Source organism: Chinchilla lanigera, unplaced genomic scaffold (genome assembly GCF_000276665.1).
Source record: "Chinchilla lanigera isolate Chin_1 unplaced genomic scaffold, ChiLan1.0 scaffold00050, whole genome shotgun sequence".
In the NCBI taxonomy this organism is placed as follows: domain Eukaryota; kingdom Metazoa; phylum Chordata; class Mammalia; order Rodentia; family Chinchillidae; genus Chinchilla; species Chinchilla lanigera.
In genome coordinates this window covers 190,729-208,088 of record NW_004955451.1, presented here as the reverse complement: position 1 = coordinate 208,088, position 17,360 = coordinate 190,729, and the positions used below count along the sequence as shown (strand labels likewise).

Below are 17,360 nucleotides of genomic sequence, written 5' to 3'. Positions count from 1 at the left end.
AAAAAAAAAAAAAAAAAAAGGGTTATCAAGGAGGCCTTGTGGAGGTGATTTTTAAGCAGAATCTAGAATGATTGGAAGAATAAATAGAGCTCTGCCAGACAAGGCATCAAAAAACACAGCAAGCAAAGGGAGTGGGCAAAGATCTGGAGATGTGAAACACCAGTAGGTGCTTGAAAAGCATCAAGTTCCAAATAACTGCAGACAGGACACAAAAGGACAAGGCTAGGAAAACACAATTTATTTACAAAAATATCAAAGTATACCAATGAATCAAAAATTCTCTCTCCCTTAATCCCACTCTGCTCCTTCGAGAAGCAGACTATTTTTTGTTGCTGTTTAGAACTCTTGTATATCTCATTAAAAAATATATGTGTATATATACATATATTATATATACACACATATTTATTTTAAAATCCTCCACCTTTCCTCAGCCCCATATTGGTTTCTTTTCTTTTTTTGTTTTTTTTTTTTGCTCTTTTTGAGACAGGGTCTCTCTATGCCATTCAGGCTGGCCTTGAGCTCATTTTGTAGCCCAGGCTGGTCTCAAACTCACAAGGATCCTCCTGCCTCAGCCTCCCGAGGGCTGGGATTATAGGTGTGCGCCATCATACCCTGCACTGGTCTTACACTGTATGAATTTTTCTGTAATTTGTTTCAACATTTACCAATATGTATTGAAGATCTTCCCCAGGTCTGATTTTTACTTTTACAGTCAGTTTTGTTTTGCTTTAATCAAAGGAAAAAAACCACTCTGGCAACACAGCAGAGAATAGTCTGGAGAAAAGTTGAACTGGAGAAAGGAAATCTGGTAGAGGAGATCAATGGAACAGGCCAGGCAAGTCATCTAGCTTAAGGCACTGGCAAGGGGAATAGCGGTATGTGGACTGAGAAACACGTTTGAGACAGAATCTGAACAATCTGGGTTGGATAGGCTCTGGGATAAAGAAAAGGAAAGAAAGAACAAGCATTTCTGCCTGTGTGACTTGGTGGACTGAACATGTGTTGGAGGGGAGGATGGATTGGAGACGAATTGTCAAGCCTGAGATGCCTGTGAGCACCAGAAGGCCATGGTATTGACTGGCTCAAGAATTTCGGGAATTAGGAAGTGGTATCCAAAGCTTAATGTGTATGAATAAAACTGCTCAGTGAAAAAAGAACTTCTAAAAATGAGGCAGAGACGGGAGGAGCTAGCGTGGAAGAACAGAAAATACGGGGACTTTGTGACAGACTTAGGCTCCAATTCTAGCTCTGCTCCTTGCCAACAGTGCGACACCCACCAGACCTTATGAGCTTCAGTGTTTTTCATCAGCGAAAACGACGTAGTAATTACCCACGTTCTAACGTTGCTGGCACCGCTCACGGTGAAGTGCAGTATTCCATAAGCAATAATAAGGAACTGTATCTACAAAAGTGCTGGATGCACAGAAAAGAAGTGGAGCCTGGGGACAGGAAGGTGTACCAGAAATGACAGCTGTGATGGAGCAAGTTATCAAGTTGGATTGTGAAAATTTCGAGTTCGCTGCAATCTTTCAGATGTAGGAGGGAACCAGGCAGCCCGGAACTAAGTCGTGGGGATCAGAGGGGAAACATTCCGGAGGGACAGGCAGGAGCTACAGACTGGGTTCTCAACAGGGTGGGGCCGGGACAGCCGGCGGGCAGCCTACCTCAGGGACCACGCCGTCGCCCTCGCGGTAGTTCTCGGAGATGAGCTGATCGAAGAGCAGGTGGATCTCAGTGCGGGCGGAGCTGCTGTCATCCGGGCGCAGGGCCCGGAGCCTGGCGGACAAGCGGTAGAACCCACTGGCGGACTCAGGGGGCGGTTCCCGCAGCGACTCTGTAGGCTGGCTACAAGGCAGCGACCCGGCAACTTCTACCGCCGCCATTTTTCCTACGTGCGACCGCAGGGAAATACTTCCGGGTCATTCCCAGACTCGGCGCTCTAGTTCCGGACATACCTTATTTGGACCAGAACAGGAAGCGAAGGATTTCCCCAACCAGTAATCGCTAGCCCAGAGTACTGCAATCCCGGAGCAGGGAAACTTTTAGCTGACTATCTCTCTGAGCACTGACTGAAAAGTGAGAAAGAGGGTTCCTGGGCAGGGCTGACATTACTATGTTGAGTTTCAGATTCCGGCTGGAGTTGGAGAGACCTGCTGTGGTTGCCATTGACAACTGCCTGACACCTTCTTACCTCCTAGTAGAGCCCCTAATTGTTCTCCAGGTACAGAAGGACCCTGAACCAAGGCTCCATTACTCGTTATTCCTTGCACTTGGCTTTGTGATTACAATCTGGCTAAGGAAATATAGGCAACTTTCCAATATTTTCATGAGAGCTGGCTGTACTCTTAGTTCCTTTTTCTCCCCGCTTCGCAGTGTGAATGCTGAGAATCATGGAGCACTTCTTCCCACTACAAAAGTAATTTTGGAGTTTAAACTGAACTCTGTAAATTATAACTTGCATTGAGAGTGAGCTGATTGGCATTTGACACACAAAATTTTCTGAAACTTTTGTCAAGAAGCTGGAAAATACTCAAGGGATGAAGGCTGGACATTCACATGAAGGCAGACTGGGAAAACCATTTCTAGGACCTTTGAGTTCTTCACATATAAAGAAAATCCCCACCTTTAGTTCGTAGGGAAACCTTGAGTTTGTCTGAATACAGTATGTGTTTTATGCTGAAAATAAAACACTATTGGACAGTGAAAATTGGATTATGTTTTAGGTGAGCTTGTTCTGTGATGACTTTGGACTTGTGGAGAATTTTTTGTTGTTATTTGAATTTAATTCCATTATGTTTGTATATATTATTGTTATTTTGGGGATATGTGTTATTTATGTGCGTGTATAGGGGGTATTTGATATTCACGCATTTGCTCAAAGAAGATTTAAAGGTGAAACCTAGTCAGTGTATGTTCTAGTTAGAATACTCTGGAAGTAGAGCTTCAGATGTGGTTGATAAGTAATTTTGTGGCAGGCAGCTGAGTTAGATAAAAATAGTATAGGCAGTCAGACAGGGCCAGGCCCTTGAAGGAGCCAATGTGGAAGACTAGATACCTTGCAAATACATAGGCGGTACTTGCTTCAGGCCAGATCTCAAGATAAAAGATTAAACAAACATACCCACATACCTCCCTAGAGATGGATCTCAGGGATTGATATTCTAAATAGGTAGCACTCACCTTGAAGAGTCACTGACCCAAACACCTAAGGGAAAAGCCCCTGTTCTGTATTCATGCTCACTTGGATGTGACTCGCTTCCCCATTTGATCCTGATTGAATCAATTTTACCTGAACAATTCTTATTGGCTGACCATAGTTTTGTTCCACCTCATGCCCACCTTGTGATTTCCCACTTCCCCCCACCTTGGACCCGCCTCACCTCCTGATTTTGCTCTATAAAATCCCTAGGAAAGACAGGGTCTTTGTTAACCCATTCAGGTCCCCTTTTGTCTTTCTCTCAGACAGAAGCTTTCTTTCCCTCAATAAACATATTCTGCTCTTAACCTCTGTTGTTCCTAAAATTGATTCTTCGAGGGGCTGGGGATTTAGCTCAGTGGCACAGCGACTGCCTTGCAAGCATGAGGTTGTGAGTTCAATTCCTGGTACCGAAAAAAAAACCAACCAACCAACCAAACATTCATTCTTCGATTTTAGAGAACACGAACTCATCCCAGATATCATTCAGGCTGGGAGTTTCTCACCCCTGTATCAATTTATTCAGGATGAACAGGGAAAGAGAGAATCAATAGTAATTTGTGCTCTTGAGATGGCCATTGCAAGGGGTGACTGTTCCGTCTTTGGAAGTTTCTGGGAAATCTTATGGAATGCTCAGAACCCCCTCCTGAAGAATAAAAGAGGGAAGTACATCTGCCAGCTTTTGACCTCTGTTCTGAATGGTTACCTCACCAGGGATCACTTCTCTGGTTTGGCATGCAGCTTTGTGCAGGAGTTCCTATAGGAGTCCCCTGATGCATAATCAAAGAAATCATGAGGCAGAAGTGAGTTTGGAATACAAGTGCACATGTCTAAAACAAGGCCCTGGCGAGTTTCATTTGTGCTAAGCTACTGATATCTGGGATAAACTGGTTGTCATAACAATGGTTCAAAGAATCTTAAGACTAAGTATTTGAAGTGGTGCTTAAGAGATGTTCAACACACTGAGCTAGAAGAATGAGATGCCTGGAAGAATGGAGGAAGTGTGAGGAGACTGTGGGAAGAAGCTGGGTTTGATGTGGTTCAATGTAGGTTGCAATATAGATGAGCCACATGTAGTGTTATTTAAGAAACCAAATGACCCAGGTATTGTCAAGTAAGTATACTGATGCCGATCTTTTGAGTTCTGAAAGGCTATATCTTTGTGGATGACAGTGTGCTTCCTTTGAGGAAATGAATATTGCTATTCTGTGGTAATCACCAACTGAAGGAAAAATATATCAGTTTCCATGGGGAAACAAAATGCCACAAGATTTTGTGAAATACACAAATGATGAAATACAAGTAAAATGTTATGTATCATCAATGTCCGTACTCAAAAATATATTTATTATGACACCTCACTAGCTGAACTGAAAGAATTCATAGGTCTGCTGTACTTAGTAGGGCTTTCTCTTGGTAATCACAGGAATGTAAAAGACTTATGGGTGTGGGTTTCAGGTTTGTAGAATAACAATGACATTGAGGAGATTTGGTGTCCTTCAAAACTGCCTGAGCTTTGTTGACAAAACCACCCACCAAGACAGAAAAAGAACTGATAATCTGGCTACTATTCACTCATTGTTTGAGAGTTTTGTTTCAAAAAAAATCAAACAATTTACACACCATATGAATACATGACTAGACGAACATCTTGCAGCATTTCCTGGTCACTGTAGCTTTACACAGTATATTAGGGCCATGTAGAGTTTACAGTTGAACAAAGGGAAGGGACAGGAGTGACTCAGCTCCTTTGTTTATAACTGTATGGAAATCTCAAAAAAACTGAAGCTTGAGGTTATAACTTTTTACAACAAAACCAAAGGTAGGGTAGATGTTGTTGATGACTTATGCAGCAACTATGATGTTACTTGAAACACAAAGCATTGGCCAATAGTTGTGTTTTACTACATCCTAAATGTGTGTCATGAATTGTTTGATTGTTTACAAAGAAAATATCAAGTGCTAACTATCATGAAAAAATTTTCTTCGTGGATTGGGACTGGAACTCATAAGAGATTATTTGCAGCAGAGGAAGAATAAAATGTTTCTGCCCAGGGAATTACACAAAAAAATCGTGGAACATACTGGTGAGCTGACAGGTGAACAGGCAGGTGCAACATCAAAAGACCTACTATGACAACAGGAAAATAAAAAAGATGTCAGCTGTGCATGGAACATACAGTTGTCATGTGTGAAGATTGCCTTGGGAGTGGCAGTTGAAGCAAAGATGATTTCTGTGGTAGGCTTTTGTTTATATTTACATTGTAGTTCATGTAGGTTTTATTTCTGATGTTATCTTTTTGGTTTTGTAAGCAAGTAAATAGCTGATGTGAAAATGTTAATGTCTATTCTAAGCACTCATTACATATTTGATATTTTATTTTATTGATATATTATTTTCCTGCTAAGTACACATTGTACAATATAGTAGAAGCTCCTGACAAGAGAAGACAAGAGAGGTGACAAGAATGGCCTGCTACACAGGAAAAGAAAGCTAAGCACATGTGCCATCAGTGTAAGCAAGACATGTACATGAAATATGCAGTTCTCATGTGTGAAGACTGCCTTGGGTGTGACAATTGAAGCAAAGATTATTTTTGTTGTAGAGTTCTATTGGTATTTTCATTATAGTTAATATAGGAATTTATTTCTGATGTTATCTTTTAGGTTTTGTAAGCAAACACACAGCTGATGTGAAAATGATGTCTATTCCTAAATGTGCAATACATATTAAGAATTTAATACTTTATTGATATTTTATGTTCTTGTTAGCTACAAATTGTATAATATAACAAGAACTTCCTGAAAAACAGCAAGGTCAGAAAGATGTCAAGTATATCCTACAAAAAGGCCAGGAAAGCAAAACACGCATGCTGTCAGAGTAAGCAATATGTATATATGGAATGCATTGTTGTCATGTGTGAAGGCTGCCTTAGGTGTGATAATTGAAGTAAAGATTATTTTTGTTGTAGTGTTCTACTGATATTTTCATTGTAGTTCATATGGGAATTTTTTTTTGTTATGTTTTAGACTTTGTACACCAAAACACAGTTGATGTTGAAAATTTTAATACTTTTTTTGTAAACAATAAATATTAAAAATTCAATACTTTATTTTTTGATATTTTTTCCTGTTAATTACTCATTATTTAATATAATAAAACTTATAAAATTAAAATTAATAATTCATCAATAGAAATATTCTATAGAATAAATGTGGGAATTATATACCCACAACAATGTGCCTTTAACACAAAATTAGCTTATGCCCCACAGATATAATTACTATAGTTAACATTTATTGAATGCTGCTCTCCCTTGGTATCCATAAGGGAGTGGTTCCAGGGCCCCTGAAGGTCTCAATATCTGAGGGTGCTCAAGTACCTTACATAAAATGGGCCAGTATTTGCATATAACCTATACATATCTTCCCTCTAAATCATTTCTAGGGGCTGGGGATTTAGCTCAGCGGCACAGCACCTGCCTGGCAAGCGCGAGGTTGTGAATTTGATTCCCGATACCAAAAAAAAAAAAAATCTCTAGATAACTTATAATACCTACTATAGTGTATGTATGCTGTTATGTAAATAGTTGTTGTGCTGGCTTTTTTTTTTTTTTTGTCTTTTTGAGACAGTATTTCACTATGCACTTCAGGCTGGCCTTGAACTCATAGTGATCCTCCTGCCTCAGCCTCCCTAGTGCTGGGATTACAGGCATGAGCCACCATGCCCAGCTATGTGCTATATTGTTTAGACAGTAATGACATGAAAAGATTCTTTACAGATGCAATTTTTGTTTTTACCCTGAATATTTTCAATTTGTGGATGGTTGAACCTGTGGATACAGAACCCAAGAACACAGAGGACCAACTGTACTTTCTGTTTCAGGCACTATGCCAAACATTCTACATGACCTTTTATTTTTGTAGCTCCGTGAGGTATATACTATAATACAGTTGAAGAAACTAACACACAAAAAGGCAGGATGCTTACTGGAGGCCTACACAACTGACTTTGAAACTCCTAATTACTACACTACACTGCATAAGCCTTGAGGTTTCACATGGGATTATAGTGCAGGCCTTGACACTTACCTGATCTATAGCTTTGAGCATATTACCTCGTTTCTCCAAAACCCAGTGTTGTTACATGTGACAGGATGATGCTAAGCTCAGTGAAAAGATTATTGTAAGAGTAATTTAGAGATAGTACACACCTGTCATCCCAACACTGTGGTAGGCTGAGGTAGGAGCATTACAAATGTTAGCTCAGCCTGGGCAATTCAGTAACCTAGTGAGACCCATGTCTCAAAATAAAAATAGAGTGGGGGATGAGCTCAGTGTGAAGGCCTCCCCAGAGAAGAAAGGAGGATAACTTAGATAATGCTTGTGGAGAATCTGACATAGTCCTTGTTGCACAGTCCTTGTTGCCCAACAAGTGTCATGTGCTCTCTTCATTGCCTCTCTGGCCATCACCTCTAATGAAATAAACAGTGTGACTGTTTTTACAGTTATGATTTATTAAAAGAAACACCTCCTCTTCCCATCCCTTCATGCTCCTCATAGTTGCCATTCATGTCTCCCACTTTCATCTGGGCAGGACCTTCCAAGTACTGTAGTCACACCTTTGCCAGTAGAAACTTCAGAAAGAGATGAACAGCTATTACAGAACACGATACTTAAGATACATCTTTGCCCAATAAATGCACAAATACATTATACACGAGACCTGCTGATTTTTGGATCTCAATGAACAGAATATAACTGAAAGGCAATAGTTCCCAATTCTGGAACTCCAAAATACCTGCAGGTAGCACACAAGACCTTCAGCATCCCAAGGATTGTATGTGGAAAAAGAACATGTTCTGAACATAAAATGGCTTGTTTTGTAATAGTATACCTTTTTTGCATTGGATTTTATTGGCACATTTTAGATATACATAATGATCACATTCATCATAGAGAATTTGTACTTGTACATGATATAACAGTTTTTCCCCCATTCCCTTACCCTCCCTTCAACTCCTCCTCCTGTCCCCATTTACAAAACTTTGTTTCCATGTTTTCCTTCTTTTCTCATTTTTTAAAACTTTCCCTCCCTTTTCCTTTTCCTTTCCCCTCTCTCTTGTTCTCCTCCCCATTTGAACATTTTCCTCCTACTTCAAAATACAGTTTGGTCCTTATATACACTTTTGGTTTCTCACACCAGAGAAACAATGTGGTAGTCACATGTGTTAAAAATATACCTTGATTCTGTTGTGTTTAATACAACTTAATTTGTAGTCAAAACTGCATCAGGATAACCCTTTATTGTGATTTTTTTCCTAATTAATGGCTACTGAAAGTAAAGAACCTCTCATGTGAGGCTCCTGGCATGCTTTTACAGGAAGGGGCTCCTCATAGGTCAATATGGAAATGTGCAACAAAAGTTTAAAATGAGCATACTGTCTTTCTTTCTTTTTTTTGTTTTTTGAGACAGGGTCTCACTATGCAATTCAGGCTGCTCTTGAGCTTACTTTGTAGCCTAGACTGGTCTCAAACCTGCAACAATCCTCCTGCCTCAGTCTCCTGAGTGCTGGGATTACAGGCGCAGGCGACCACGCCTGGCAAAATGAGCGTACTATTTGGTCATCAAATATACTTCTTAGACCACCAAGGGAATTAATAAAGGGGTCTTGTTCAATTTATATTTTATTGCAGCCATATTAATAATATAAAAATAATAAATGTCTTAAGTATGTATTAATGGAGGTTGCTGAGCTTATATGGTCAACTCCAAGGCTAGTACAGATGATAGGACAAGGGCATCAGTATTGATATTAAGATTGTCCATTGGCTATTTTTAAGTAAAATAATAAATCAAAAGAGGCACAAGATTGTCATTTTTAAAATACATGTTATATGCTTATGTGTATTTAAAATATGTACCACAGTGCTAAGCAGACTTCAGTTCAGGGTGAGGATTACAGATGATTTTAATCAAAAATAGTTTGGTACTTCTGTTGGACCTGAAGATTATTTTAAAGGTTTGGAAACCACCATCCTGTAATGGATGCATCTTTTCCTTGGGGTGAAGAGGGAAAGGCTGCAGGGAGACAGGTGGGCTTCCATCCCACCTGATTTCTGGGTGGTCCCACGGGAGCCAATGTACAATCTGCCTTGGCTGGACAAGGTTTGGGGACGGAGGAAAGGCCTGATGTTCTTACCTGTCCTTAACTTGCAACACAGATACTGCTACACCCACTGCTGACACACTGCTCCTCTGGCTCACAGTCCCAGTCACCTCTGCAGAGCTCAGCGCAGGTGCCTGTTGGAAGAGAGCGGCTGAAACCTCCGTACTTCAGGTTCACGTGGGGGGGATGGCAGCCCTTGATTAAGGCAGAAATTCCACTTTTTTCTTTTAGTTCAGCGCATACTATAATTCCCAAATGACTACTGTCAGAATGAGTTGTTAACATCTTTTTTTTTTTTTTTTTTTGGTTTTTCTCCGGTACCAGGAACCGAACTCACAACCTTGTACTTGCCAGGCAGGCGCTTTGCTGCTGAGCTAAATCCCCAGCCCCAACATCTTACATTTCCATTAGAAACAATGTATTCACCTAAGGCCAATAAATTTAAGCCTATTTTAGACATGGGGATGGAGTGCTTGTGTTTGTGGAAAGGAAGCTCAAAGAAGTCCCCCAAATAGAACAGAGAAGGGGAGACTTGCATTTGCTGAATGCCACCAAGGGTGTCTTGTAATCACCCTGTGTAGTGAGTCTCAATTAGCCTCATTTTATAGGTTTTACAACTGGGGCTCACAGATGGGACTTGCCTGCTAGTGGGTACAGAAGTGAGATTCAACCTAGACCTCTTGGTACCTAGGCTTGGGCTGCTGCTCTCCCACATGGTGAAACTGTCCCGCATGCAGAGTGCACCGCCAGATTCCAAGGAGTCATTTTTAAGCTGAGTGGAGGCTCCCCAGGTTCCCAGAGACTGAATATTAGTCTTGTGGACCAATGAAGTTTGTCTAAGAAACCTGGTTAAGACCTCACAGGAGCTTCTAGCAAAATACAGCGCAGTCCTCTGGATGAATGTGTGTTGCATCTAATCGGCTACTCAGCTATTATTAGAAATTTCTCTGCCTTATTCTATCTCTGAATTTCTCTGGCCCTTTGTTTTCTCATCTGTACAATGAGCCCTTGGATACAGCAGGAGAAATGAGGATCATTCTCCAGCGTCAACTCTACTCCATAAAGGGGGCTACCTGATGCTATATAGAGCAGCCTTGGATGCCTGGTCCAGGCTGAGAGACAAGAAGCATCACGGTTGATTAGCAGTATCTGAGAGGTAAGAGAACAGACCTGGTGGGAAGTCTACAATGTACATTATAGACCTCAGAGAAAACCAGTGCAACTCCACCATGTTTCTGGTAGCTGTTGATTTGTGATAAGGCTGAAGACCTCTTGTTGCCGTGAACAGTGCTTTGGTCTCTTATTAAGTATTTCTCTGTCGATTTGTTACCATATATAAAGCATAGAGGAAGTTATCCAGGAAATACGGTGATGTAAAACATGCAGTTTAAAGTCTAACAGTGGAGATGAAACTTATAAAGTACTAAAGGAGAGGTAAATCAGAGGACTCCAGGGGCTCAGAGGAGATAATGGGGCAGGAACTGAGGCTGTGGCCAGTCTTCAAGGGATTAAGGTAGGAGTTACAGGGAAGTAAGGGCAGAGAATTTAGAATACTCCTTTGAGAAAAAAGTGGTAAAAGGAGAAAAGTTTGAGACGATTCATGTTTACCATGAGTAAGACAATATTTTCTCTAGGAAATCCTTCAAAGAAGCTGGTAGAGAGGGAGATAATAGGGGATGGAGGGTGGCTGATGGGGGCAGAGGAGTAGAGTCCAGATAGAGGGTGACTTTTGGAATCCAGGAGGAAAGGCAAAAGGAGGTCTGAGTACATATGGTAGTTAAGCAGCAAAAGCATGCAAAGGACAAAGCTCTGGCTAGCAGGCAGCTCTTCAGGACTTGTGAATTTGGGATTTCATTTAAAACAAGGGATGCAATTTTGGTGTGAGAACATAAAATGGAATGGGATTTGATGAGCAGGAAAACTGCAGAATACACAGAGCAACAAGGATAGCTGTTAGGAAGCTATTACCATGAGCCAAGCATGAGTAATCAGGGTTGGAAATGGGGAGGTGGAAAGGAACATACGCAAGAAACAGTTTTAGATCCAACAGTATTTGGGGGAAAATAATAACATGCAGTGAAAGATAACCCAGGCAGGGAAAAAAGCTTGAGAACTGAGGGAGTGGCAAATAGCATCAAATGCTGCAGAGGTTGAAGACTGCGCCATGGAGAAGCATTAGGAAGGACGTTTGTCCACATGACCTAGGAGAGATGCTTCAGGAGACTAATGGGGCAGGAACTGAGGCTGTGGCCAATCTTTAAGGGCTTAAGAAAGGAGTTACAGGGAAGTAAGGGCAGAGAATTTAGAATACTCCGTTGAGAAAAAAGTGGTAAAATGAGGAGTTTGAGATGATTCATATTTAACATGACTAAGACAATATTTTCTCTAGGCAATCCTATGGAGACTATGGTGGAGGGGGAGATTCTGGGAGATGGAGGATGGTTGGTGGCAGAAGAAGATGAAGGAGTCCACATTGAGAAGTAACCCAGGGAAAGGAAGGGACAAAGTACGGGCAGAAGAGAGATTCTGTCCTGAGGAGTGGAGTGGTGCCCATCAAAGAGAATCCTGAAGGAAAATATCTTTCTTTCTCTCCTTTCTTGTTCTCCTCCTCTACACACTGGTTCCTGATGTCCTATTGTCTGGCTCTCTCATTCAAAGAAGATTGGGCCTAGACTTACCCAGCAGTTGTAATGGTCTTACTGCAGTGTGTAGCTCCTGTACCCTGAGGCTGAGAGTAATGAGGGTCACGAGAAGAAGGAGGCCTCCCAACTTCATGTTGATGTTGGAAGTCTGGTAATAGTGCAGCATGGCCAAGAGGCCTGGCGTTTATATCTTCCTCCAGTGAGTTGGAATGCAGGGCTGGGGGCGGGGCTACGGTCTGTAGAAGACCAAGCCCTGCCCAGAAACTGACATTGCTGGAGACACACACTGTGCCTGACCTGGGCAATGCCATGTTACTTAAGCAAAACTCTGTGCCAAGGGAACACCCTTCTCTGACCAGTGAGTAAGATTTCTAAACCAGGAAATCTGGGGTGGGGTGGAAGACGAGCTCTTTGTGTAGTTGCATTCACTCATTCATGTTCAACACAAGTATTATATTGTTTGTTGTGGGCCAGGCATGTGCCAGCCATGAAGAATATATTCTAGGCATGAAGAATATGTTCTCAGAGAAACTACAGTCCAGGAGCTGGGCACCAGGTAGCCAAGGATGCAGTTTGCTCTTTCACTTTACCCTCCCTACTCTAGAACTATCACCCCTGTAATTGAGGGCAGGGAGAGGCAGCTAGGGGAGCTAGCAGGGTGTTCCCCCACCCTCTGCTGGTGGCAGAGTAGGGCCCCTTAGTCTGCCTATGCTGTGGTCTATTTCTCTGCTGCTGGGCACCTGCACAGATGATTATCTCTGCCTGCATGATGTATGTACTTTCTTCTATTTCATCTTTTCCAACTTCATTTCTGTGAACCCAAATTCTTCACATCCATGTTAAACTCTTGTAGGATTTGTCTCATCTGAGGCACTGGGGTGGGCCTGAGGTTGGAGATGTAGGAACCAGCCAGCCTAGCAGTAAGACTTCATTTCCTTCTTCTTGTAGGCATTCCTAATCTAGATGAACGATTTTCTAAAACACATTCTTCCTGTTGGTCTCGGGGTAGAGAATACACGCTCTTTCTTCCCCAGCGATGTGGATAGCAGGGGAAACATGTATAACTTTTGGCCATGAACATTGTGTTATAAAAGATACTTAACATCAGTTAAGGAGGATACCTTGGCTGGTTAGTGATAGCAGAACCAGACTGCAGCCTCTTTACAAGCCTCTGGAGAGATGATTTAAATTTAGGAAGTAGTGTACTTTTTAAGGGCCCTAGTTCCTCATTCTGGGACAACATGCAGAGATTCTTCTTATTTTGCTTCATTTGTCACAGTTCCTGAAATGCCACCATTAGAGGTCTTTTGGGCAAACAACAGACTGACCTTATAAATTTCTAATACTCTTGGGAGGGATTAAGGGTACAGTTATAAGCCATGTATACAGCAGTATTATAAAGTGCTTTAACTCTGTTCTGCCTACTCCAAAACTGAGATTGGCTGATATCTAAATTGTGTAACAGGGCTAGAGCCTGCTAAAAACCTTTAGAGATTCTAACCATCAAAAAGGTTAGTGATAGTCTCCACATGTAATTCCAAATTTAAAAAATGCTACAGCCCAAATTGGACAAAAGCCAAATGTATGTTAAAATTTAACTCCTTTCTTTTTGCATGTCCTCATTTCTGATTTTAGTTTGGGTTCCCTAAGCATGTGCTTATGTGGCCCTCTGAGTTATTCAGAGCTGAGTGGAACCTTCAGAGCCTCAGCAGTGGATCCAAGCCTATCTTCTTGCCTACTCTCTTGTTCCCCACCACCCAGGCACTCTGGGCTGGTCTGGTTGCAGCACCTGGCCTAGTATGTCATGTTTCACTCACCCAGTTCAGGCTGTTCCTGGAACTTTTTTTTCCTTTCCTTCTCTACTTATCCAGGTTTTCCTTATCTATCAAGACTCAGCCTGAATGCCACCTACTGTTATGATTTGAATATGACATGCCTTCCAAAGGATCATGCATGGAAGGCTTGATCTCCAGTGTGGCCATATTCAGAGATGGGGCCCAAAAGTTTATTTAATCATGAGGACACTAACCTTATCAATGGATTAACCCACTGATGGCAAGTTCATAGCTGAATGAGCTATTAGGAGATAGGGTCCACTTAGAGGAAGTAGATCATTGGAGGCATGACTTTGGAGGGTACATCTTCTCCTCTTCCTCCTCCTTCTTCTTCATCTTCCTCCTCCTCTTCTTCTTCCTCTTTTACTGTGTTCTCTTCTTCCTCTTCTTCTTCTCCTCCTTTTTCTTCTTCTTCTTCCTCTCCTTTCCTCCTTTTCCTCCTCCTCCTCCTTCTTTTCTTCCTCCACCTCCCTTCCCTTCTCCTCCCCCCTCTCACTCCCCCTTCCTTTCCCTTCTGCTCTTCCTGGTTACCATGAGGTGACCAGCTTTCCTCTTCCACATTCTTCTGCCAAGATGTTTCTGCATGGCCACAGGCCTAAGACAATGCAGACATCTGACTATGGTTTGAACAGGTATTTTGTCACTGCAATGAAAAGGTGACTCGCGGACCTCTGAAACTTTCCTCATCCTCAGCCCTTGAGGTAGTAACTTTCTTTCAGTACTCACACTATGCTATTCTTGATTAGTAGTAGTAGTACTTGACATTTTTCTCCTGTGTGTTCCTTGGGTATCTTGGTGCCTAGGATAAAGTTGTATTTATCTTTTGAGTTTAGTGCTCAGTGATAGGCATTCATTATCCTCAGTAGTTATTAAATGAATACATAAGGGAGGGGAAGTGAGAGATATAAGTGTGGATTTTGACTAAATGGTGGCAGAAAGGAGAATAGGAGAGCTGGAGGGAATTTTAGAGCAAGAGGTTGAGGATGGGACTGCATAGGATGCATACTGGGGTCTTTCATACATTGACAATGGGGCCATACACGCATGATTATGCCATGCCTTCTGATGGTGGTTTAAACTGGCAGGAACAGTTAAGTTGCCAGAATGGGAGATCCAAATAGGCTCGAATGGCAGAAAGGGTATGATGTCGGAGCTGGGTAGACTTCCTTTTAAATCCCACCATTAGTGAGTAAAGAGCCGCATTTGTTTTTCAAAAAATACTTATTCATCTTCCATGGTGTCCCATAACCTGTGCTAAACCCTGGATGTGGTGAGAACAAGGCAGGTGTTACTTTCTCTTAAGGAGTTTCTACTCTAGAGGAGGGAGATGGAGGTAAACAAAAAAGTATTCCCCAGAAGCTGTGTTGGTACAAGAGACAAAGACAATGTTTTGTTCATACACAGGAGTTTCAAGTGGAAACCAAGGGTCATCTGGCTCCCCCAGAACTGCCAAGGGTATTCCCATTTGCATTTACCCAAATGACTGGGCTTCCCACCTGCCCAAGAAAGGGTCAGTAACCCTCAGAGATTTTCCCAGTTGTTGGTACATGATTATCCTCGTGGTTTTAACTTGTGGCGCACTTTGTGCTGACAATTTAAATAGACGTTTAAACTTTGCTGGTCTCTAGCCTCAGGAAACTTGATTTTCCCTTGTGTAAACTAAGCAGCTGAACAAGACACATGCCTGAAGAGCAATCCACCCCAGATGTGAGCTGAGGGAATAAAATCCACAAATGTGATTTACTGAGCACTCACATCATTCTAGCTCTTCACAGACACTTGTATGTTTAATATTCCTAACCAGGCGGTAGGTGGTTTGTCAGAACTCCAATGGCCAAAAGGAAGAATTCAGTATGATGATATAGGGGTTCTGCTTCACTTTCACATCTACTTCATTTTTCACTCTTTACTAATTGTCTTCCTCTGTTCTCAAGTAGTATAGTAGGATGAGCAGAATGTTTTTTTTTTTTTTTTTTGGTTTTTCTCTGGTACCGGGAACCGAACTCATGACCTTGCGCTTGCCAGGCAGGCGGTTTTTGCCGCTGAGCTAAATCTCCAGCCCCTGATGAGCAGAATGTTGAGAGAGATTTTCATTGGCCTAGTTTGAGTCAGGCATCTCTCCAACTGATACTATAAACAAAGCTGCTGAAGGCCTTTTGTGTGTTTAGGGGGGTACTTGATGAGCCAATGTAACTTAGGAAACTACACATGGCTTCCAAAACAAGGACTATTATCATCATCTTATGGATGCAAAACTAAGCCACAGAGAGGTTTAGTAGCATGACAAAATAGTTAATTGCTAGAACAAAGATGAAACTTCAAAGACAGTGCTATTACATAGCACATTACTGTAAGGGTAGGTCCAAATACTTAGAAAATGATTTTTTTTTTTGTCTTTTTGAGACAGGGTCTCCCTATGCAATTCAGACTAGCATTGAGCTCACTTTGTGGCCCAGATTGGTCTCGAACTCACAACAAGCCTCCTGTCTCAGCCTCCCAAGTGCTGGGATTAGAGGTATGTGCCATCATGCCTGGCTAGAAAATACTGTGATTCCTCTCTGATCACAGATAAATGAGCTTTTGAGAGCATAACATTCTGCTCCATCTTGTATGGTTTTAATGATCAGGATGTCATTAGCAGAGAACTGCTTTGAGCTAAAGAGTAGATCCTGGCACTCAATCAACTCAAAGGTAGGGCCCTCCACCAAAAACTGTAATTTTGGTTTTATGAGAGTGGAGATACAGCATTTGGCCCTTATTTCTGGCTGTGTACTCAGGTCATAAAGTTGGAAAATAAGACTGGTGCCAGTATAACATAATGAACAGGAGTGAGAATCTGGAGAGTGACGGATCTGATTTGCATCTGGCTCCACTACTTCCTAGTTCGATGACCTTGGGAAAATTAATTTTCTTATCTGAGCCTCATTTAATCATAACTCCTGCCTGTTGTTGAGTAAACTAAAGGAAAATTTATACACATTCATACTCGAAAGCACAGTATCCTCAAAACTGGCAGCTACCACTGTTATGAGTTTCTGTTGGAAGGGATGTGTGCCTTTCTAGTTCTTAGAACAAGGCACTTACAGATAGCACATGCAGAAGTATACCAGATTATTAAGGAAACACTACAAAATAAATAAAAAGGAGCTAGGACCTGTACACATCTTATTCTGCTGGATATTATAAATTGAACCATAAAGAAATGCTAGGGTTTAAGATGTCACTGCTGTCAGCTGGGTGACCTTAGGTTGATTTATGATTTCCATATGGAGGTCAAGAAGCTTAGTGAGTGAGTGACCAGCTTCAGCCTAAAGAGCCCTCAGCTAGGGAAAGGGCAATAAAATCATAGCATTCTTATATAATTTCTGCACAAGGTGATAAAGAAAACACTAATTTGTATAGAAAGCAGTGCCCCCACCCCTCCTTCTCCCAATGAGGACTTTTGTGGGGCCAGGGGCTTGTTAATGGCAATGGCCAGCATGTGCCCAACTGTCCCACATACCAGTTCCCCTGC

General features: G+C 41.8%; 2 protein-coding genes across 3 annotated transcripts in view; both read right to left on the bottom strand.

The window, feature by feature from the left end:
• Heatr6 (HEAT repeat containing 6) overlaps positions 1 to 3,137 on the bottom strand; it is a 34,621-nt gene extending 31,484 nt beyond the window's left edge. Inside the window, exon 1 of the mRNA XM_005393906.2 lies at positions 1,668 to 3,137. Coding sequence (XP_005393963.2) covers positions 1,668 to 1,886 — 219 coding nt within the window. The 5' untranslated portion in view covers positions 1,887 to 3,137. The remainder of the gene's footprint in view (positions 1 to 1,667) is intronic.
• Positions 3,138 to 7,695: 4,558 nt separating this feature from the next.
• Positions 7,696 to 12,203, bottom strand: LOC102017830 (WAP four-disulfide core domain protein 18-like). Of its 2 annotated transcripts, none has more exons than XM_005393905.2 (3): positions 12,048 to 12,203; positions 9,403 to 9,503; positions 7,696 to 7,856 (listed from the first exon to the last, which is right to left on the bottom strand). In XM_005393905.2, exons 1-2 carry the CDS (start codon positions 12,175 to 12,177, stop codon positions 9,409 to 9,411), a joined length of 225 nt encoding a protein of 74 aa, XP_005393962.1. In that variant the 5' UTR covers positions 12,178 to 12,203; the 3' UTR covers positions 7,696 to 7,856; positions 9,403 to 9,408. The 2 variants fall into 2 exon arrangements, with proteins under 2 accessions (XP_005393962.1, XP_005393961.1); XM_005393904.2 differs by having other exon boundaries at positions 7,696 to 7,836; positions 12,048 to 12,199.
• Positions 12,204 to 17,360: the final 5,157 nt, after the last annotated feature.